Source organism: Callospermophilus lateralis, chromosome 3, assembly GCF_048772815.1.
Source record: "Callospermophilus lateralis isolate mCalLat2 chromosome 3, mCalLat2.hap1, whole genome shotgun sequence".
Taxonomy (NCBI): domain Eukaryota; kingdom Metazoa; phylum Chordata; class Mammalia; order Rodentia; family Sciuridae; genus Callospermophilus; species Callospermophilus lateralis.
Genome location: NC_135307.1, coordinates 16,656,398 through 16,676,871, shown reverse-complemented (window position 1 = coordinate 16,676,871; position 20,474 = coordinate 16,656,398). Strand labels below are relative to the sequence as shown.

At 34.5% G+C, this 20,474-nt stretch overlaps 1 protein-coding gene across 2 annotated transcripts in view; it reads left to right on the top strand.

The window, feature by feature from the left end:
- The window catches only part of Ttc8 (tetratricopeptide repeat domain 8), a 47,594-nt gene that overhangs the window by 5,029 nt on the left and 22,091 nt on the right, over window positions 1-20,474 (top strand). Inside the window, exons 2-8 of one of the 2 annotated variants that reach the window (XM_076848036.1) lie at window positions 3,167-3,196; window positions 8,631-8,751; window positions 9,925-9,988; window positions 10,097-10,256; window positions 10,451-10,540; window positions 12,725-12,769; window positions 19,863-19,948. In XM_076848036.1, coding sequence (XP_076704151.1) covers window positions 3,167-3,196; window positions 8,631-8,751; window positions 9,925-9,988; window positions 10,097-10,256; window positions 10,451-10,540; window positions 12,725-12,769; window positions 19,863-19,948 — 596 coding nt within the window. The remainder of the gene's footprint in view (window positions 1-3,166; window positions 3,197-8,630; window positions 8,752-9,924; window positions 9,989-10,096; window positions 10,257-10,450; window positions 10,541-12,724; window positions 12,770-19,862; window positions 19,949-20,474) is intronic. The other variant, XM_076848037.1, reaches the window with a different exon arrangement.

Below are 20,474 nucleotides of genomic sequence, written 5' to 3'. Positions count from 1 at the left end.
TGTCTTTTAACCTTATACTTAAGTATGCTAGTATATGTGAAAGAACTCTAAAAATAATGAAGTATTTTTTAAAATGTAAGATTTTATTTGGCCTTAAAACTATCCCAGAAAGAAGATATTATTGCTCCAACTTGAGAGGGTAATAAAGGTTATATGACTTGTTCAAGGTTATATGACTAAGTGGCTTCCTGAGGATCAAGCTCAAATCCTTTGAGTCCAGGATAAGGCCTGGTGCTTTCTATTTAACTGTATTGATACCCATAGAAATATTCACTAGGCTAAGTGAACTTAAGCTGTGGTTTCCTATATGGGTGGACTGAATTAAATCACAAAACTATAATTGAGACTCAAAGATGAAGGTCTGGTAGTTTTTTTAAAAAAAATTTCTCCCTATCTCCAAACTGAAACATCCTGACTTTTCTTCTTCATAGTCCTGCTCCAGATTAATTCTCCAGCTGAGCCATGACCTATCCTTGGTCCCCCCACATCCTACAGCAACATGTTGTCAAGGACAAGGCCTGGTGCTTTATATTTTTTTTAAATATTTTTTTAGTTGTTGATGGACCTTTATTTTATTTATTTATATATGGTGCTGAGAATTGAACCCAGTGCCTCATGCCTGCTAGGCAAGTGCTCTACCACTGAGCTACAACCCCAGCTCTGGTGCTTTCTATTTAACTGTATTGACAGCCATAGAAATAGGAATGAAGACCAGTGGATGACCTTACTGTTGTTTCACATAATCAGCAAAGCGCATGCTCTTGACCCAGGATATGGAGGTTCAGATACTAATTCCGCACCTTGGCTTTAGCATTTTCTCAGCTGTATGGTAAATAACCATAATTGTTAGCTGCTATTGTCTCTATGTAGCTAATGTCAAATTGATGTTTATTTGGTAGTAAGTAGGGAGCATTACAGTACAGAACATGCATGTGTTGGAGACCCTGGGCAGATTCAAAGGGGATGGGGTAAAGGCAAAATGAGGAGGATTGTGTAAGTTATTTTGAAACAATAATGTTTCGCCACAGGATTAATAATAAGGGTGTTCAAGGATCCATAACAAAAGTGGTGTCGATTCAAGGTTGAATGGACAGTTACTGGACAGATGTCCTTTGTAGAAATATTTCCTGTCTAAGGTATCAGTGGTCATTGTTCAAGGTTGTGGTTCTGGCAGACTCTTTTGTCATAGTTCTTGTTATCAGGCATGTGTGCATGAGATCCCCGTTGTTATAACCTTCCAGCTTTATTTATTATTTATTTATTTTTGTTAGGCCTTGGTATAAGTTGACCCATCTTGATTCTGATCGCTTTTACCTTGGAGTTTTTTTTTTTTAAATATTCATTTTTTAGTTGTAGTTGAACACAATACCTTTTATTTTTATGTGGTGCTGAGGATCGAACCCAGTGCCTTACACACGCTAGGTGAGCTCTCTACCACTGAGTCACAACCCCAGCCCCTACCCTGTAGATATTTGCATGTAGGATTTGTCCATATGGAGATTTCTTGGAAAGCTGGGAATGGAACCACCATTTGACCCAGCTATTCCCCTTCTCGGTCTATTCCCTAAAGACCTAAAAAGAGCATGCTACAGGGACACTGCTACATCGATGTTCATAGCAGCACAATTCACAATAGCAAGACTGTGGAACCAACCTAGATGCCCTTCAATAGACGAATGGATAAAAAAAAATGTGGCATTTATACACAATGGAGTATTACTCTGCATTAAAAAATGACAAAATCATAGAATTTGGAGGGAAATGGATGGCATTAGAGCAGATTATGCTAAGTGAAGCCAGCCAATCCCTAAAAAACAAATGCCAAATGTCTTCTTTGATATAAGGAGAGTAACTAAGAACAGAGTAGGGACGAAGAGCATGAGAAGAAGATTAACATTAAACAGGGATGAGAGAAAGGGAGGGAGAAGGGAAATTGCATGGAAATGGAAGGAGACCCTCAGGGTTATACAAAATTACATATAAGAGGAAGCGAGGGGAAAGGGAAAAATAATACAAGGGGGAGATATGAACTGCAGTAGAGGGGGTAGAGAGAGAAGAGGGGAGGGGAGGGGAGGGGAGGGGATGGGGGATAGTAAAGGATAGGAAAGGCAGCAGAATACAACAGACACTAGTATGGCAATATATAAATCAATGGAAGTGTAACTGATGTGATTCTGCAATCTGTATACGGGGTAAAAATGGGAGTTCATAACCCACTTGAATCAAAGTGTGAAATATGATATATCAAGAAGTATGTAATGTTTTGAACAACCAACAATAAAAAAAATAAAAAATAAAAAATAAAAAAAAATGTATCTGGGGTGTTCTTTTTGGGGTTTAGAACCATAGGAAAGCATGGTTCCCCCTTTCTATGTCTTTTAAATTTTTTTTTTTTTTTTTAGTTGTAGATGGACACAATACCTTTGTTTTGTTTATTTATTTTTATGTGGTTCTGAAGCTCGAACCCAGTGCCTCAAATATGCTAGGTCAGTGCTCTACTACTGAGCCACAAGCCCAGCCCGCCCTATATTTCTTAGTAGTTTTCCAAAGAAAACATGATACAGATAAAGTGCTTAACAGATGCTGCTTCCTAGACATGCAAATGTAGATATATTATAAATGAATTTGTTCTGTTTGCCCTTTTTAACAATGATTTTCTATTTAATTTGGATAGCAACTTAAGATGGTGAGTTCGTTAGCGTCTAGTACTAATGTGTATTCATAGTCTATTTATAAAAATTTCACAAAGAATTTTACATTTTGAATTAGTTTCTTATTAATAGTCATAGAAAAGTTTATATTCTTTAGTTTTCCTTTTCCTCCCTGACTAGAGCCTGAATATTTTAATATTTTTGAATATAAGGAAATGTTTTCTTAATATGTTTATAAAATTATCATTACTTTCTGAGCTATTGTCTTCATTAAATAAGATGTTGAGATACCTTCTCTTTGTGCTCTGAATGAGGTTACATTCATTAGAACTCTCTGATCTGCATTAGTTTTATAGAACTCTTGAGACCACTTGGGAAGAATGATTAAAGTTAATATTTAGGTTTTTATTGAATGAAATAGAGTTCCTCTACAGATGCCTGGGTAGTCATTCTGAATTTTTATTTTAGGAGTTACATTTCTTAAAAATGTTTACTGCCTTCTTAATACTTTCCAGGAACCCGCTCCTGAATTTCCAGTGTCTCAGGTAAAGGCTTAGCTATAGCTTTTAGTTTAGAGAATATTTTAGTTAATGATTGCGTAGTTGTTGCTGTAGAGTAGAAAATTTGCTGTATAGCTACTTGGCTTGTAGATTAGAAAATAAGCCTAAGCAGGCATTCTGTACTTTCTTATGTAAATAAATGTTTACATTTCCAACTTTTGTATATGTGGATAGCCTTGTAGAACTAATGTGCTCTATTCATTAAGATTTAGGGCTTAAATAGAAGTATCAAGATTGAACAGAGGATGGAAAAAATAAAGACTGAGGCAAGGGGAGGCATGGGCGTAGGAAGGGACCTGGAGTCAGCACGACCACAAGTGTCAGGAAAGACATTATGGTTAGGACAGTAGGTCTTAAAGAGAGTGGGTCAGCTCTGCCTGGAAGGTCTGGGTCTTAACTGACCTGATGGCTCTAGGAGGGAGGAAGCTGCCACAGTGAGAAAGGAAGGAAGGGACAATGGCCAGACAGCCATGTTGACCAAACCAATGTGGTTAGATTTAGCCAGAGAGACCTGCTAACTGGACAAGACAGGGAATCAGGAGGAAACTCTGGGAGAAGAAGTCTGGTGTGGGGCCCCCTGCCAATCCATGCTTTTATACACGTGGGTTCCCAGTGAGTCTGGGAAAAAGGAGAAGAGCTTCGAATCAGAGAGCTTAAATGTTGCCAGGTGTTTGCCCTGCCAAGTGAGAGAGAATGGTCCCAGTGTCTTAGAGGTAAATAAGGGATTTGAGCCTCATCTGAAGTTCACATGAGTAATGACCAAGCCTTTTAGAACAGCAAATATACAAAGTACTCTCATGGAGGTTTGTATAGTACTAAACACTGTAAGTAGGTTAAGTAGGTTAAAATGTAGCACTCTGTTCTTTGAAAGGATGACATTTGTCTTTTGTATGTTCATAATCTTGGTTTACAAACTGATGCTTGGGGGAAACTTTTTTTTTTTTTTTTTTTCCATGATACAAGTTATTCAAGAAGGATCTAAATTATGAAAAGACAAAGTTTTTGTCTTCAGTAATTTTGTAAGATTTTGATTAAAATTAAATTGAAACACCAACAATATGCATTGTAGGTATGACTGGAACACTGTAAATGGCATTTAAAAGTTTCTAAGTGGCACATAGTCTTCATATAGCACCTAAATTTCTCTTCCTGATATTTTCCTGTAGACTTAATTGTCCACTGGATAATGATCTAAAAGGGAACAAGGCTGGCTGGATTCTTTTGACCTTACTATTCACACTTAAAATGTTTTTTTCTTTTTTGCATATGTTTACAACTTGAAAAGAAATGAGGCTTTACAATATCACTTCAAAATCTTGTGCCTAAATTTTTGTTTGCATAGAGTTAGCAGAGTGTAAAATATTACTACTGATTTATATGATATCTGAATAGATCAGAGATAATATTCGTTTCATATACTTATTTAATAATAATCCATCTAAATTATCTCTTACATACCTTAAAAGTCCCTGTCTTGTATGCTGTATAAAAAGAAACAGAATAAAGCATTTTGCTCAGCCAGTAGTTTTGACCTCTTCATGTTTCTTTTCTTTTTTTTAAATTTTTTTATTTTTTTTTTAAAGAAAGAGTGAGAGAGGGTGAGAAAGAGGGAGAGAGAGAGAGAATTTTTTAATATTTATTTTTTAGTATTTGGCGGACACAACATCTTTGTCTGTATGTGGTGCTGAGGATCGAACCCTGGCCGCACACATGCCAGGCGTGCATGCTACCGCTTGAGCCACATCCCCAGCCCTTCATGTTTATTTTCATAACTAAAATCTGATTACCGGGGGCTGGAGTTGTAGCTTCATGGAAGAGTGCTTGCCTAGCATGTGTGAGGCACTGGGTTTGGTTCTCAGCACCACATATAAATAAATAAAATAAAGGCCCATCAGCAACTAAAAAATATTTTTTTAAAAATATGATTACCCTCACAATAGATAGAACCAGTAAGTTAATATATTTCCTGATGTTAGCTGGCAGGAATATGCCTCAAGAGTAATGTCCTTGGGACTGGGGACGTGGCTCAAGCGGTAATGCGCTCGCCTGGCATGTGCGGGGCGCTGGGTTTGATCCTCAGCACCTCATAAAAATAAAATAAAGATGTTGTGTCCACCAAAAACTAAAAAATAAATATTAAAAAATTCTCTCTCTCTCTCAAAAAAAAAAAAAAAAAAAGTAATGTCCTAGAGACTTAGCTCCGTAGGTGAATGAAATGGGATTGTTTTTTACAGACATAAGGGAAATAATTGATATGATGATTATTCATGTAGATTGGGAGAAACTTTTGATTTTTTAATATTTCTAGTACATAAATATGCAACTATATTTACATAAATGACTATTTTTAGTTGCATGATGCTACCATTTATTAATGTTTTAAGCATAGCTTAAAAGAAATGTATAGTTTTATTCAGATTCAAGGGGCAATTTGAGATTACTGTGTGTGCTTTATTATTCTTTAAAAAAAAACAGGCAGAGGATTTGGGGCTGTAAAACATACTTGGCTTATTTCCAACATAAAAAAAAATTATTATTTTTTAAAGCTAAAGCCCCATCTGCTGTTTTTATTAAAACCTCAAGAATAGTTCATATTGCCAGGTGTAGTTCTTTGAATGTAGTCTTGATATTTAATCAAGCAGTGATATGTGATTTTCGAGGTCATTTTTTGGTAGGACAGAAGAATAATCAGGAAGATTAGTTTTTCTCAAACTGATAAAATTTTAAAGATTTATTACAGATCTTTAAATTTAAAAAATTCACATTATTAGATCCATTTCTCAAGAATTAGATTTTAAAAATTGAAACAAATATAAATCTATTTTGTTTTTGAAAAAGTGAATAGAACTCTGAGAATAGAACAGTATGTTTCTGTTTGAATTCTAAAGTATTTATTCATTTGATGGGGAGGGAATAGTGGATTTGCTTTTCTATTATTCACTTTTAGCTTAATATAAAAATGTGCATCTCTTGAATATTAAGAGATTAGCAAGGATGTGTGGCTCTAAGAAGTATGGTAGAATAGACTATGAGATAACAGTGCAAACATTAAAGTAGTTCAAAATAAAGTATGTGCTTGGGTGACTAATAACTGACTGTATAAATGATACCTAATTATAAAAACTTGGCTTTTAAAGAGCTGATTTAACTAGGACTCTAAATCATAGTTTGAGAGCTTCATTAGCTCCTCATCAGGATAGAAAACCCTATAACTTGATGTGCCATACAGTCATCATCTGGCCTCTGCTTTTTGCTTCAGCCTTGTTCCTTTACTGCTCCTTTTGTGCAGCCTGATTCTTCAACCATACTCTATTCTTGAAGAGTTTGCAAACACACATTAGCTCCCGAACTAGCCTGCCTTTGACCTCGTGGCCCCTTTTCCTGGCTACAGCTCCACACTCTTCCTCTTACACACTTCTGTCTGCCTTCAGGCCTCTAGGAGTCTTTCCTCTCTCCTTCCATGGTATATTTCTTTTTAGTTTTTATTTTTATTATTGCATCTTCCCATTACACTGGAATTCTTTGGAGCTAAAACTAGAACTATGACTTCTTCTTTGTATTCCCAGACATGGCCCTAAAGTAGGTATTCATGAAAACCAGCAGAGCCCATGTCCTGCTTTATTGTTTCAACAGAAAGTATTGCAGTCCTTCTTCCTGTCCACCAGAGTCCCGAGCAAAGGACATCCTTTTGCAAATTTAAAGCTATCAGATACTTTCAGGGCAGCTACTGTGGAGTTTTAAGATAAATCAGAATGGCTTATTTCCATTTTTGAAGTAAAATTAAACCATTAGTTCAAGCCAGTGATGACTTCCCTGGCCCCTGGGAATAACTATATAAGATCTGGCATCTTTCCTGATCTTTTATGAGTGAAAACCTCAGATCATTTTTATCTTTGGTGGCTCACACAGCTAGAGGCAGTTCCAATTGGAATTGATTTTTAAAAGAACAAATTGGTTCTTTGAGTCCATGTTCTATTTATTCAATTGTATAAAATTCCCACAAAACATTTGTCACATTTTGTTAAAAGTTATTTGATAATCAGCAAATCACATCCAGAAAAGCATAACCCCCTAAGTCAGTCATCTAACTAAATGTAATTTAACTTTAGGAACTGAAATATATTGTGAAGACATCCTTTTTTATTCCCATTAAAATGAAAGCATAGCATTTTTATTTTCTTTTAAAAAATGTTCATGTGTGTATTCACATAACTTTAGTTCACAAGGGTCTCCACTCTCCAATTTCTGTAAAATCTATTTCCTCTAACACACATTTGTCACTGTCAAGCACTGCTTTGCTCTGCCGTTCAATCCACTAGATGACACGTTCAGGAAAATTAGGATCCATGTTGGGTTTTTTATGCAAGGAATTTTTGGACCTTCTGTAGCTCTCAACTGTTCCTATCTTGGCTCCTTTGCCTTCATTCAACCTCCTTCACAGCCAGATCCCTAGAATATTTAGCCCTCATCCCTTCCCAAATGTCCCTTGCTGCTGCTCTCGCTAGATTCTAAAGTCAGGTCTGTGCTGCAGCTTGAAGAGTTGCCTTCTTCCTTTGGGAGTTCTCCATGGGACACCTACCTTATCTTTCTCTGCTTCTCTAGTGAAGCAAGAAGGTATGGTTTCTGGTAAAGCAGTTTTGTGTGTTTAATGGGAACTGAATTTGTCAAACTAACGCAGAGCAGATAAGATATTTTCTAGGTCAGATTCCTTAATTACCTTTTTCATGTATTCACCCCCACACTAGCAGGTTTTCTGCTGACTAGATTATAAAATTACCAGTGTTGATTAGTTATTAGGAATCAAGAGAAATTGATCTTGGCTTAATTCAAACCAATATTTCTCGAATACCTATTGTATACAAAAACCATGGGATAGGTACTATGGAAAACTCAGAAGTGAAAAGGTAAAAAAACTTGCATTCTGAGAATATAAAAAAGGATAAGCATATGCCCAGATAATTGTTGTCAAATATAGTACATTCACCAGACTAGAGGTGTTCAGAGAAGATTTTGAGAAAGACAAGAGGACTATGGGTTTAAGTTGTAGAATTAGGGAAGGCTTCAGGAAAGTCTTGGCCTTGAAAGAGGAAGGCAGAAAGAGCACAGTGGTTGTAGCTTTATTAATTTGCACTCAAGTTATTATTTTATAAAACTTTTTAAAGGATCTTTCTTTACTTAAAAAAGAAATGTTAGGAGACTGTTTGTGACATAATTGACATACTAGTGGTTTCTTGGTTAATAATGACCTTGCCTTCTTTCATTAGTTTTTTGATATAGCTCTTTAAATTAGCTTAATGTGTTAAATGGTAAACATGTTCAATAAAAAGTAAAACAGTACTAAATCATGGCTAGCTTCTGTAAGCTATCTAGTATTTCTAATGCTATTTTAATCCATATTTTATTTTTCCATGGTTTTTAGGCAGCTTGGATTTTAAAAGCACGAGCCTTAACTGAAATGGTATACATAGATGAAATTGATATAGATCGGGAAGGAATTGCAGAAATGCTTCTGGATGAAAATGCTATTGCTCGAGTTCCCCGTAAGTATTGGTTCTCTGATCAAATTAATGGAACGCTATTAGGAGGAATATTACATATATACAGGATGACATGCATACATATTTCTATGCTTTATGTCAACCTTCTGTATATAAACATTGTATACATGAAGCATATGTGTGTGTGTGTGTGTGTGTGTGTGTGTGTATGAAAAAATTAAGTACAGGGTTTCTGTTCTATCTTATAATACAAAGGCTTTCCTTCCACTATTCAGTTATATTATATCTTAAGGTGTAAGATTGGTGTATAATAATTTTCCAGTAAAAGCTATTTTATGCATTTAAGATGTTATAAAATATGTTCTCCTTAAAATGTTTATCAACATATCAGAAGATTGTTTATCTGGGAATCTAAGCTTCCAAATAACAGAAGTGTTCTAAAATAATTTTTTTGAAAACAATCACTTAAAAGCATCACTTTTTTGTTATAATGAAATATGATTTGCTCTGATACATGATGTGAGTTGATGAGATGATATGTTTGTTGAGCAGTGAATGTCTGTTGGAATTGTCACAGGGCCCAGTCCCCAGATTGCAGGTGTAAGTAGTGCAAATGGTATTGGATAATTACCATGACTATGGTGGTCTTGCTGGTAATTTACTAGTTGTTACAGTTCACAGTTATAATTTAGAAGATAAGAACTATTTTAAAGCTCCAAAAGGAAGTTTGGGGAAAAAAAACATGTTTCGTGTTAAAATGTCTGTCTTCCCCATTACTTTAATATTTTAGACTTAAAATACCTAAATTCTAGATGTGGTTGGTAAACGATCTTTTACTGAGAGACGTTTGTATGAAAGATAATTAACCTGTGAGTATAGGACCATCATTTTGAACTTTGGAGCCTGCTAGTCTTGAATTTGAATCCAGGCTCTACTAATGGGTTGACATGTTTACTTAATTCTGTCAACCTTTATTGAATGGATGGATTCATATTACCTACCTTACAGACTTAATGTGAAGAGTTAATGTGATAGCATAAGTAATATGAAAGATACTCATTGGATATTAATCTCAAACTCATTTCTCTAAAATATGTTTTCTGCCAATAATATCTTTTTTCACCAGGACAGCACAATTCTGAAAATTAGATTAGCTGACAGTTTTTATAGATTAATAGATAATATATAAATTGAATTTGCCATCTCATCTCCTAGGCCCTGGAACATCTTTGAAACTCCCTAGAACTAATCAGACAGGAGGGCCTAGTCAAGCTGTCAGGTATGTACTTCTGTGTCATACCCTCTGCCACTAATGATTGACTATACTGTTTGAGAGTCTTTCCTTAATCAATCATCTTTGTATTTTAATAATTTACAATATTTACAGGCCAATCACTCAAGCTGGAAGGCCCATTACAGGTTTCCTTAGGCCCAACACACAGAGTGGAAGGCCTGGTACCATGGAACAGGCCATCAGAACACCCAGAACTGCCTATACTGCACGTCCCATCACCAGCTCATCTGGAAGATACATCAGACTGGGGACAGTAAGTTCTGTCAGCTTTCCCATAGTATTACCCAAGTAACTTTATTATATTATTTTCTACTATTCTTGTAAAGAAAAATTGTATGGAAATTTTGAAGGGATTCTTTGTGCTTATGTTGCCTTTATAATTTTTATGCACGTTAAAGAAAAGATTTCAGATTTCTTCTTCTATCATTTTTTTTTTCTCCCTCATAGGCTTCCATGCTCACAAGTCCTGATGGACCTTTTATAAATTTATCTAGACTGAATTTAACAAAATATTCCCAGAAACCTAAATTGGCAAAGGTATGTACTTAAAATGATTGTAAATTATAGGATAATGTTAGAAGTATGATGATAATGACAATGTAGGAAACAGATAAAAATTTGTGAAGGAAAGGCCACAATTTAATTGAAATAGAAACGTTCAATTACTATAATATGTAAAAATTCTCTCAGTCTTAAGGAAAGTCAACCAGAAAAAAATATACCATTATTATAGAAAATTCTTTCTTCCAAATAATAAAGAACAGTGATTTTTAACAAAGAAAGCAGATATGCAGTATTTCATCATAGGATGAAGCTTAGAATTTATTTATTTATTTATTTATTTTGTGTGTGTGTGTGTGTGTGTTACATCTTGCACCATTCTCAGAAAAATAATTTTCTCTCTTTGTAGGATTATAAGGCTTTCAAAAGGATAATACAAATATGTACTTTTAATTAGCAATGAATCAGTCATATCTTATAAAGATTACTCAAGCCAGACAGTGGGCAAGTCAACTGTGTTGGTAATTCTAATTACTCAGAGATAAAATATTCCTTTAAAAAGAAAATTAGAAGAAGAGGGATAGAAGGTAAGAGTGGGAGGGAGAGGGGAGTGTAAAGGAGAGAGAAAGAGAAAAAAGAAAAAAAAAATGAAAAAGAGAAAGAAAGGGAAAATGTGTGTGACTTTCCAGTGTAAAACATTTGGGGTTGGGCTTGGAATAATTTGGAGACAGGAGTGCTTGATGCCTGGCCCAGTTTTAGCTTGAAGTCTCTGTGAACTCTGTGTGCAGTGATGCACTCATTTCTGATCCCAGTTCTGAGGGTGTTGAACATATTTCCCAAGTGTCAAATGTCCTGGGGTAAATAAAAATGGACACTAATTGTATAGATTTGAAGTTTCCATTCTAAAAAGAAATGCCTTTGGTAGACAGGTAGACAGATAATCAACCTATAATATAAAGTCTCATGATTTTTTTTCTTCAATTCTTGTTGGATGGCAGTCTAGTCAACTGCATTTGGCAGAATGGTAAAGCTTTACTTATTTTCCTCTCCTTAATGAGGGTGGAGTGTTAAAAACATATCATGTAGAGTATCTGTTTCCCTACTTTGTTCATTCATTTGTTTGAGGTGACTGGCTGGCTAGTGCAGTCAGTGGAGGCATTTCCCACAGTTAAATTAAGATGCATGCGGGATAGACCTGGCCTAAGTGCTAAATGCAACCTGAAATAGAGTTTGTGCTTTTTTTTTAGTGTATCACAGAAATAATGCCACATTTTTCTGTTTTTGGTCCCCAACTTGCCTTGGCTCATCAGGACTCCTTTCTAATATTAGTGCATTTCTTGGGATATCTACAGAGATGCTTTGACAGTCTTGAGAGTTGTAACCTTCTTTTCATGACAGTGGTAGTATCAACTACACTCTTAATTTTTTTTTGTATTTGTAACAGAACAAATGAAAGGATTGTTATGATTTTTTTTTTTTTTTTTTTTAAGAAGGGCCTTGTCCTGATTTCTTTCTTTCTTTTTATCGGCCTCCAGGTCTTTTCTGTTAATAACCTTGATATCTCTCGGGGGCACTAGTCTCCTTGCAAGTATAAAATAGTGGCTATATGGACCTCCCAGAGTTAGAGTGAATTGGTCTGCTCTGGGACCCCCATGTAATTCCATTGTGCAGTTAGGCTGAGTAGCCCTCTGTTAAAGAAACTGAGTGTTTTGAGTCACACAGTTACTATAAATGCCATGTAAGTGTAGTTTTAAAAATTAATTTGAAAAAGCCCTTACTTTGCACTCATTTCTACTTTGTTTCAGAAGGAACTTCCAGATTTTCCTTCTCTAAATTGCCATTATCTAGTCACAATCACTACATAAGATAGAGAGTATAAAAAACTGTTTTATTGCAATCCTAACTTTAGTCTAAGAAATAAAATGAACTTTTCATTTGTATCTTTCTAATAAAATAGTTTTGAAATATGCTAGAAAAAAAGATCAATTCTTTGAGCTTTTTCTAGTTTGTAGTCTGTAGGAACAGGAATCACTTGCAAATAGAAAACTTGTAAAATGGGAGATTCTAACAAATGATGGCTAGATCCTTTATTTATAAATCCCAGGCACTTTAGGGTGTTCTGGATTTTTGGTTCAATCTATATTTGAGTTTTGTTATAACCAAAAGAGTGCTTTTATTTAAATACAATCTAATGTGTTTTTGTCATTTTTTTCTCTATAGGATTTGTTTGAATATATCTTTCATCATGAAAATGATGTTAAGACTGTAAGTCGTGAATTCATGCTATTTTCTTTTATTGTAGTTTTCTGACTTTGGGGGGTTTAGATTCTGAAATGTTCATTTCTTTTCTTGAAAAAAAATGGGATTATTAAATATTGGAGAGTAACTAATACTTTCAAATCCACTCTAAGTTTCAGTGGGAACATTTATATAAATATAAAAGTGGTAAGAACTATGCCTGGTTCATAGATAATGTAGCTCTTCTCTAAAGGGGCAGACATAGATAATTGCGAATACAGCATAGCATGCTTGTGTTAAAGTTTATTCTTTACACAAATAGTCAGCACTGTTGACCCATTTCTTGTTATTCTGTATAGTGTATTATTGGTTTACTAATATGTATATTTTTGATTTCTTTATAGTGTGCCCCTCTCTCTCACCTTTAACATTTTATGATTGAAGATTTTAAGCATTCCAAAGTAGAAAGAATAGTATAAAAGTCCCTTATTACCCATCATCCAACTTCAGCAATAGTTAATCATCCTGGTAGCTTCTCAACAAAGAATTTTGAGGTTATATGCATGCAACTTTTCAAATTTATTTAAATTTTTATATGAAATTATGTAAATGATAGAAACCTTATGAATTTCGTGAAGTTAGATGAAGTTAATTCTTCACTATCTGGTAGTATTTTTCTGCATTTTCCTTTTAGTTCAGGGAAAAAAGTTTTTATATCCGTATGTTAAATATTAAGGAAAATAAAAATGTTTTCCTTAATTGCATTTTCTGTGTGTCAGCCATGATGCCATACTACAATAGGAGAACTAATTAAAATATGATACTTTATCTTTCCTCTGTAAGACAGGCAATCTAGCTAAGGAAGTAAAATTGACATAAATGAAACAATTAAAGAAGCAATTTCCAAACTGAAATTGTTACCAGGTATCAAAGGGAAAAATTCAGAAGGGGTGATATTAGGGACGATCCACAAACTAAGTGGAATGTTATGGAAAGAGGGGAAAAGAAATGTAAAGAAATGGCAAAAACAAGAAGAAACTGGATTGAGAAATAAATAGGCCTTATCCTAAAAAATGAGAGCACCAAACAGACATTTCAAAGAAAGAAGAGAGAGCACTTGATGATAGGTTTAATATTGGGGACAAAGTAGAGATACAGTTCAAGTCTGCTACCTAAAGATGTTATAAGAATGATGGTTTTACTAATTGAAGTGGGATAATTAGGGGACGTGGTCAGTTTGTGAAGAAATTCAGTAATTCGCTTAAAGATATTTTGATACCAGTGGTGACACCATTGCATGGGTCTAGAGATGTGGTACTAAAATGTAGGTGAGAACCTGGGCCAGGTTTAGTATGGGAATTAGTGGCATGAAATGTTCATAGATGTAGTCACAGGGAAAAGGGAAAAGTAAGGTAGGGGCAACTGAGAAACCATGCACATTGCTCTTAATAAAAGTCAGCTGTTAGAGGATTTCAGTGTGATGATGTATGAAATCATGCATCATATAAGAGGTACTGTCTTCAAAGGAAATGTTCTAATATGATTGCATTTCATAAATGAGTAAATCTCTAATTACTATATTTTTATAAAGCTATATACACTATTTTTTTTGAAAATTAATTCATTATTTATTGTAATGGAGCAACAAGAGTGTGCTAGCCTCTATTCCAGATCTAAGATCACACAGAGGGGCAGGAAGGCAAAATATTGATTCTTTTGGATATTATATGCTGGTTGGGCAAGGAGTAGAAAAAGCAAATTCAAAAATATGTAATGTGACTTGTGGTAATAAATACAATAACAACAACAAAAAAGCAGGAACGCATGGGAGGGAATAGTTACTGATGTGAGGAATGGTGCTGTTTTGGATGGAGCAGAGGTGGTCAGTGAAGTCCACTGAAAGCACTGAAACCAAACCTGGAGAAGGGAAGATGGGAGCCATGCATCGATGTGTAGTAAGAGCATTTCAGTCAGGGAGAACTTTCCCTGCAAAGGTCCTGGGAGGAGCTTGTTTGGATTGCTTAAGGCAGAGCAAGGAGGCAGTGTACCTGAAGTGAGGCCTGAAAGGAGAAATTGCTGTAGGTGATGAGTGCTGAAACTGTAGATCATAGGCCATGGCGATGGTGTGGTCATTAGTAAAGTCATCCTGAGGATGTTTCCTACCTCTTGTGGAGGAATAGGAGTCACATTCAGAAAAACAGAGAACTGGAGTATAGTTCAGTGGTTGAGCATGTGCTTAACATGTATGAGGCCCTGGGCTCAATCCCTGGCACCAGGAAAAAAAAAACCTCAATCAAAACAAAAATAGCATTTATGCCCTGCAGTACCGAATTTGTGTGTGTGTGTGTGTGTGTGTGTGTGCATATATATGCACATACATATATATGTGTGTGTGTGTGTGTGTGTGTATGCATATATATGCACATACATATGTGTGTGTGTGTGTGTGTGTGTGTGTGTGTGTGTGTACTATTTTTGCAGTGCTGGGGATCTAACCCAGAGCCTTGTGCTTGTTAGCTAAGTGCTCTATCATTGAGCTCCATCTGAATTTATATTCTAAACAATCTAAGGACTAGAAAATTTTAACCTTTATGTGTTATGTGAATAGTATTATAGAATGTATTTATAGAACTTCATAAATATTGATTTTTAAAAATTTGACCTTCAACAAAGAGAGCAGTGACTTTCAAACTTTTTATGTAAGCAGCAAATTGTTTTTATTCAAATGAAGTTTTATCCACATCCCAATATTTAAAGCAGACACAAGTGGTGCTTCAAGTGTGGCAATTAGAACTTACTTACTGGATTCCTCTTGCTCCATCTATCCCAAGAGCCCTTCAAACCTTAGGCCTGTTATGCTAAATAAAGCTCATTGTCTGAAGTAACTGGAGAATTTTAAAATATGGGTTTCTGTCTCTATGTTAGACTTCCTGAATCAGACTCCCCAAGGGGACACTTGGTGAATCTGTTGTTATTAAGAACTCCATTGGCAGTAATAACTTTCAGCCAAGATTAGGAACTACTTGCTATAGAGTACAATTTAAAAACTATAGAAACATTAGAAAGTATTTCTTCTAATGTAGGAAAATGAAGCTGAGGATGTAGTGGGGGTCCTACAACAAGGAGGCTTAGCAGACCTTGAAGGCCAAACAAAGTTCTACATAACAAAAGGAGGCGTGTCCAGCCCAATGAAAGAAATCAGCGAATTAATAGAAAAGAAGCAACAATAATGCCCTCAAGTATATCTAAGTAACAAAGAAATGGTACAAAATACTACCGTGAACTGGAAATTCCCATTTATAATTTTTTATTTTTATTTTTAGAAATAATAAAGGACTCAGTATATTAGAAACAAGCAGTGCCAAACACAATTTTTGACTTTTTTTTGTGATAGCTTTCTATAATTCATTAAATGATAATATTAAGAAAATTTGTGTAGAGACTTCCTTTTAGACATTTGATAAGTAAAGAAGTAAAAAATTTTAAACTACCAAACAATAGAATATTTCATAGACTAAGTTGGATTTGTGAAACAATTGCAAAGTAAAAACTGATATATATATGTATATATATATACATACACACACGTGTATTTATAAATACATACTGATATGAATTATATAAACTTACCAATTTGTGTGTGTATATGTACACACACACACACATATATATATATACTTCCAAATGAAAATAGTGGTACTGTTAGATTAAGATGTATTCATGCCTCAAATATTTGTCACATTCCCGAATTGCATCAGCACCTTGATGACAATAGTGAAGGAAATAGCTACTCCTCATGACACTAAGGGAGAGTGAATCTAATTTTACGTTTTTTCACCCTCCCAAATTTAACAGTAATGTTATAACTTTTTATACATAAATTAAACTATAAGTTAGGGACAAGAATAAATTAAAATAATTGTTTTCATCTTCTTTTCTCTAGTAACTATATCATGACACATCTAATGAAACAATTTGTTTTGTTTTTTCTTAGTGAAAAGCACAAACTGTTGATTCCTCTGTTTTCCTTTTTATTCACAATCCATTTACTGAGTTATTAACTAATTGACTTATTCTTTAAACAAATAATTACTGAGTGCCTTCAAGTTGATCCTATGACTGGTGCTGGGAGTTCTGAGCAGGACCGATGCCCGTGGCTGTTCTCTTATTCTCTCACTGGCTTGCCACATTATAGTGCTCTTGTGAATCAGCTTGTTCCATTAAAATGTCATTTTTAGATTTTACCACAAATGTTATTTTCTGAATGGAAGACGGATTTAGATAATGAGCACAAAGCATGCTTTCCCCCCATGTATTTTGCAACATGAACTGGAAAAAGAAAAAAGGAATTTTTTTTCTTAATGTGCTTAAGAAATCAGGAGTACTTTTATGTTTGTTACTTTGGATAGCCTCCAATTTTTTTAAATAAAGTATTTTACATTCATCATTATAGATAAATATAAATAATACTGTGACGTGATATTGAAATATAATAAATAATAACCTTTATTAATAAAATCTTTGATCTTTAATCAAACCTAAATTTGTTTTGAGCTCTTGGTACTTTCTTATTTGGCAGGGGCACTATGGACAAAATTAAAGTGACATGTGTTTTGGTGATTCTATATTTATGTAAACACATACAGGGAGAATGCTATATATACCTATAGAAAATCCTCAAAGTGGTATTTAAATATTAATAAAAAGTAAAATACAAAAAATGTATTTCTGCCTTTGAGTTTTTAATTACTCTCTTTCCGGCCAATATTGGCCATATTGACAAATCTAAAATGGCATATGGGTTGATGATTCTGAACTCTTTATTTCCATATGCTCTTTAATTTCATCATCCTGAAGTTGTCAGAAGCATAACAATAGTAAAAGGATGACTTTTAAAACTTTGCAGGTTGGACATACAAACCTCATCTAGCTCTACCAAGGTTCCTTGTATAGTTAGAGATTTGTAAACCTATGACTTAAAAATAACAGGCTAGTCCTTTGTTAACATATAAAGATATTAGTTTTATTAAATTATTCAAATATTTTAAAATGTAAATGTAGTTAATCATTTGTAGAAATTGGGAAAGGCTCTAAAAATATAGGTCTTCTGTTGCCACTTTAAAAGTTTAATGCTAGTAGCTTTTAATTATGAATCTTTTACTATGACAATTTTGTTTGGTTCTTAAGCTGTTTTCAACAAATAATTCTTGAGTGCCTATTGTAAACACAGTGACATTCCAAAACACAGCAGAGATGTAAAAGAAAGGTATCTCTCCATAGGGAGCTTAGGGTCCATCTGAAATTGCCACAAATGTTTTCTCTAATGCAGCCTGATTTTTCATGTGAAGTATGATGATTAAAATTAATTTTAAACCCATTTTTATTCTGAATCAATAATTTATGTTTTTGCTTAATTGAATCAGCACAAACACATTGGTGTCCCATGAGATGACTTGTTTCAGGACCATATTTGAATGCAAAATCAGGAGCCTGTTGTTACAAGCACTAAATCCAGCCTTGGGATATGTATACATTTTTTGAATAACATCTTTTGCTAAAAATAGAAGTTCTGTTTATATTGAATATGATAGTGATCATGACTATTTGAAATTCAATGCATGACTGAATTGACTGATTTAAAATATGTTTCCCTAGTAGTTCCAATGATAATGCTCATTGAAGTTGTGCTTATCCCTTCATTTTTATTTAGGGGAGGGGCAGAAAAATAAGCATATGAAAGTAGTATGTAGTTTATTTTTAATTTCCATAGCTTTCAAGTGAATGTGTTGATTTTTTTCAAGTCCATTAGGGGCTCAGCATGTCAACAACATTTCTTTGTAAGTGGTTTGTATATTTAGAGATCTCCCCTGGAGCAAGAGAAGATAAAGAACACATGGAAAAGTAATTAATTTTGCAATAGGAGATTGAGGGCACTCTTCTGGCATTCATTTTAGAAAAGAGTTAATATTAAGAAGTGTTTGGTAATAAGGCAGGCATTTTGAGATAACAACTGAAAATCTAAGAGTAAGTTTAACTGAGTTGTTGGATATTATTGTTGTATTAACACTAGCTACAGAATAAAAAAAATCAACCTTGAGAGAATAAGATTAAAAAAATCAGAATTTTCATTTAATAACTCCATCTTCTAGTCACAAAATCTTTGTATGGTCTTCAAATTTTTCTCTTTAATTTTTTTTGTTAGTTGTACATGAACACAGTGTCTTTATTTTATTTATTTATTTTTATGTGGTGCTGAGGATTGAACCCTGTGCTTACATGTGCAAGACAAGTGCTCTACCACTGAGCTACAAGTCCAGCCCATTGGCTTCAAACTTCTGAGTTATAAATATGTATAAAGACTAATTTGTTTCCTCTTGGTCAAAATGGTTTCCACTTTATCTGAATAAAAACCTAATTCTTATTTGGTCATCTCTTGTCTGACCTTGAGTAGTGGAAAGGACTGATCTAGAGGACATTAATGATGTGGGATAAACAGAGGTAAATGGTGAAGGTAGTTAAGGAGGAGATCTTCCTCAGTTTGCAGCAAAGAGAAGTTTGACCTTTAGAATTGCTAGAAGCTAAGGTGATATCAGAATAATGGAATAATGGTTATTGAAGGTAGTGGTTACCCCCATTAACTCCTTTTACTCTTCTTCATAATCCCATTTTCCAAACTTTCTAGCTGCTTACTTGGTCTTTCTCTATTTCTCTACATCTGTCTTTAAATTGCAGACAGTGATTGCACCAGTCTGATATACCAAAGTGTTGACTGCCACTATGTTTGGAGGCATTTTGAATTATTAGACAGAAAATAGTGGGGAAAGGGTAAAAACTTATGGAGTTTTTAGTACCAATTTTGTGGCTTGTATGTTCAAATTGTATTCCAATATATTGTACATCTGCTTCCTTTTGATCAGTGTTTCTAACTCATTGCTGTTAGCCTTCTGATCTGGAACTGATTATTTAGGGAAAATTGGTGGAGCCATCTGGAAACATGAGCAACTGTCTGACTTCTAATGCGTGTTTTGATTGCTTATAATTATATGGTTTATTTCATTATTTATCTTTCTGTTTATTGTCAGAGAAGAAAATTCTAATGTAAAATGAATTGTTTTCAAAGGCTTTGGATCTGGCTGCCCTTTCCACAGAGCATTCTCAGTACAAGGACTGGTGGTGGAAGGTGCAGATTGGGAAATGTTACTGCAGGTAAAACTTCGATTATCTGTGAAGGGTTAGAAGTGACAATATGTTTTAGAATGTCTAATCTGACACCCCCTTTCTGGATAGATTTCCTCATGAAGAAATAAGAACTTGACTTGAGAAAGCATTTACTTAACAATCACATGGTAGCAATAAGAACTACAGCAGAGAGAGGCAGACTTTGAGATCATCAGATCCAACTTCCCTTTCTGAATGAGGAAGCTGAAGCCAGAGAGTGGCTATGATTTTCATCAGGGACTAGTTTGGGGCTAGAACTGAGCCTGTTGAATCAGGTCCTAATCTCTTGGCTCTTAAGTCTTTTCATTTATACTAATGCTTCCCATCTGTAAGGCACTTTGTGCTTAAGAGTTTGCTTGTATGTTATATCATCTCACTTAAATTTCACAGCACTCTGAGTAGTTGATGTAATTAGTGATTTTCTCAGATGAGAAAAATTGAGCCTCACAAAGAAAAATTTGTTTGAATTCATATAGCTAATAAGTGGTAGAGCAAAAATTTCTGGTCTACTTTT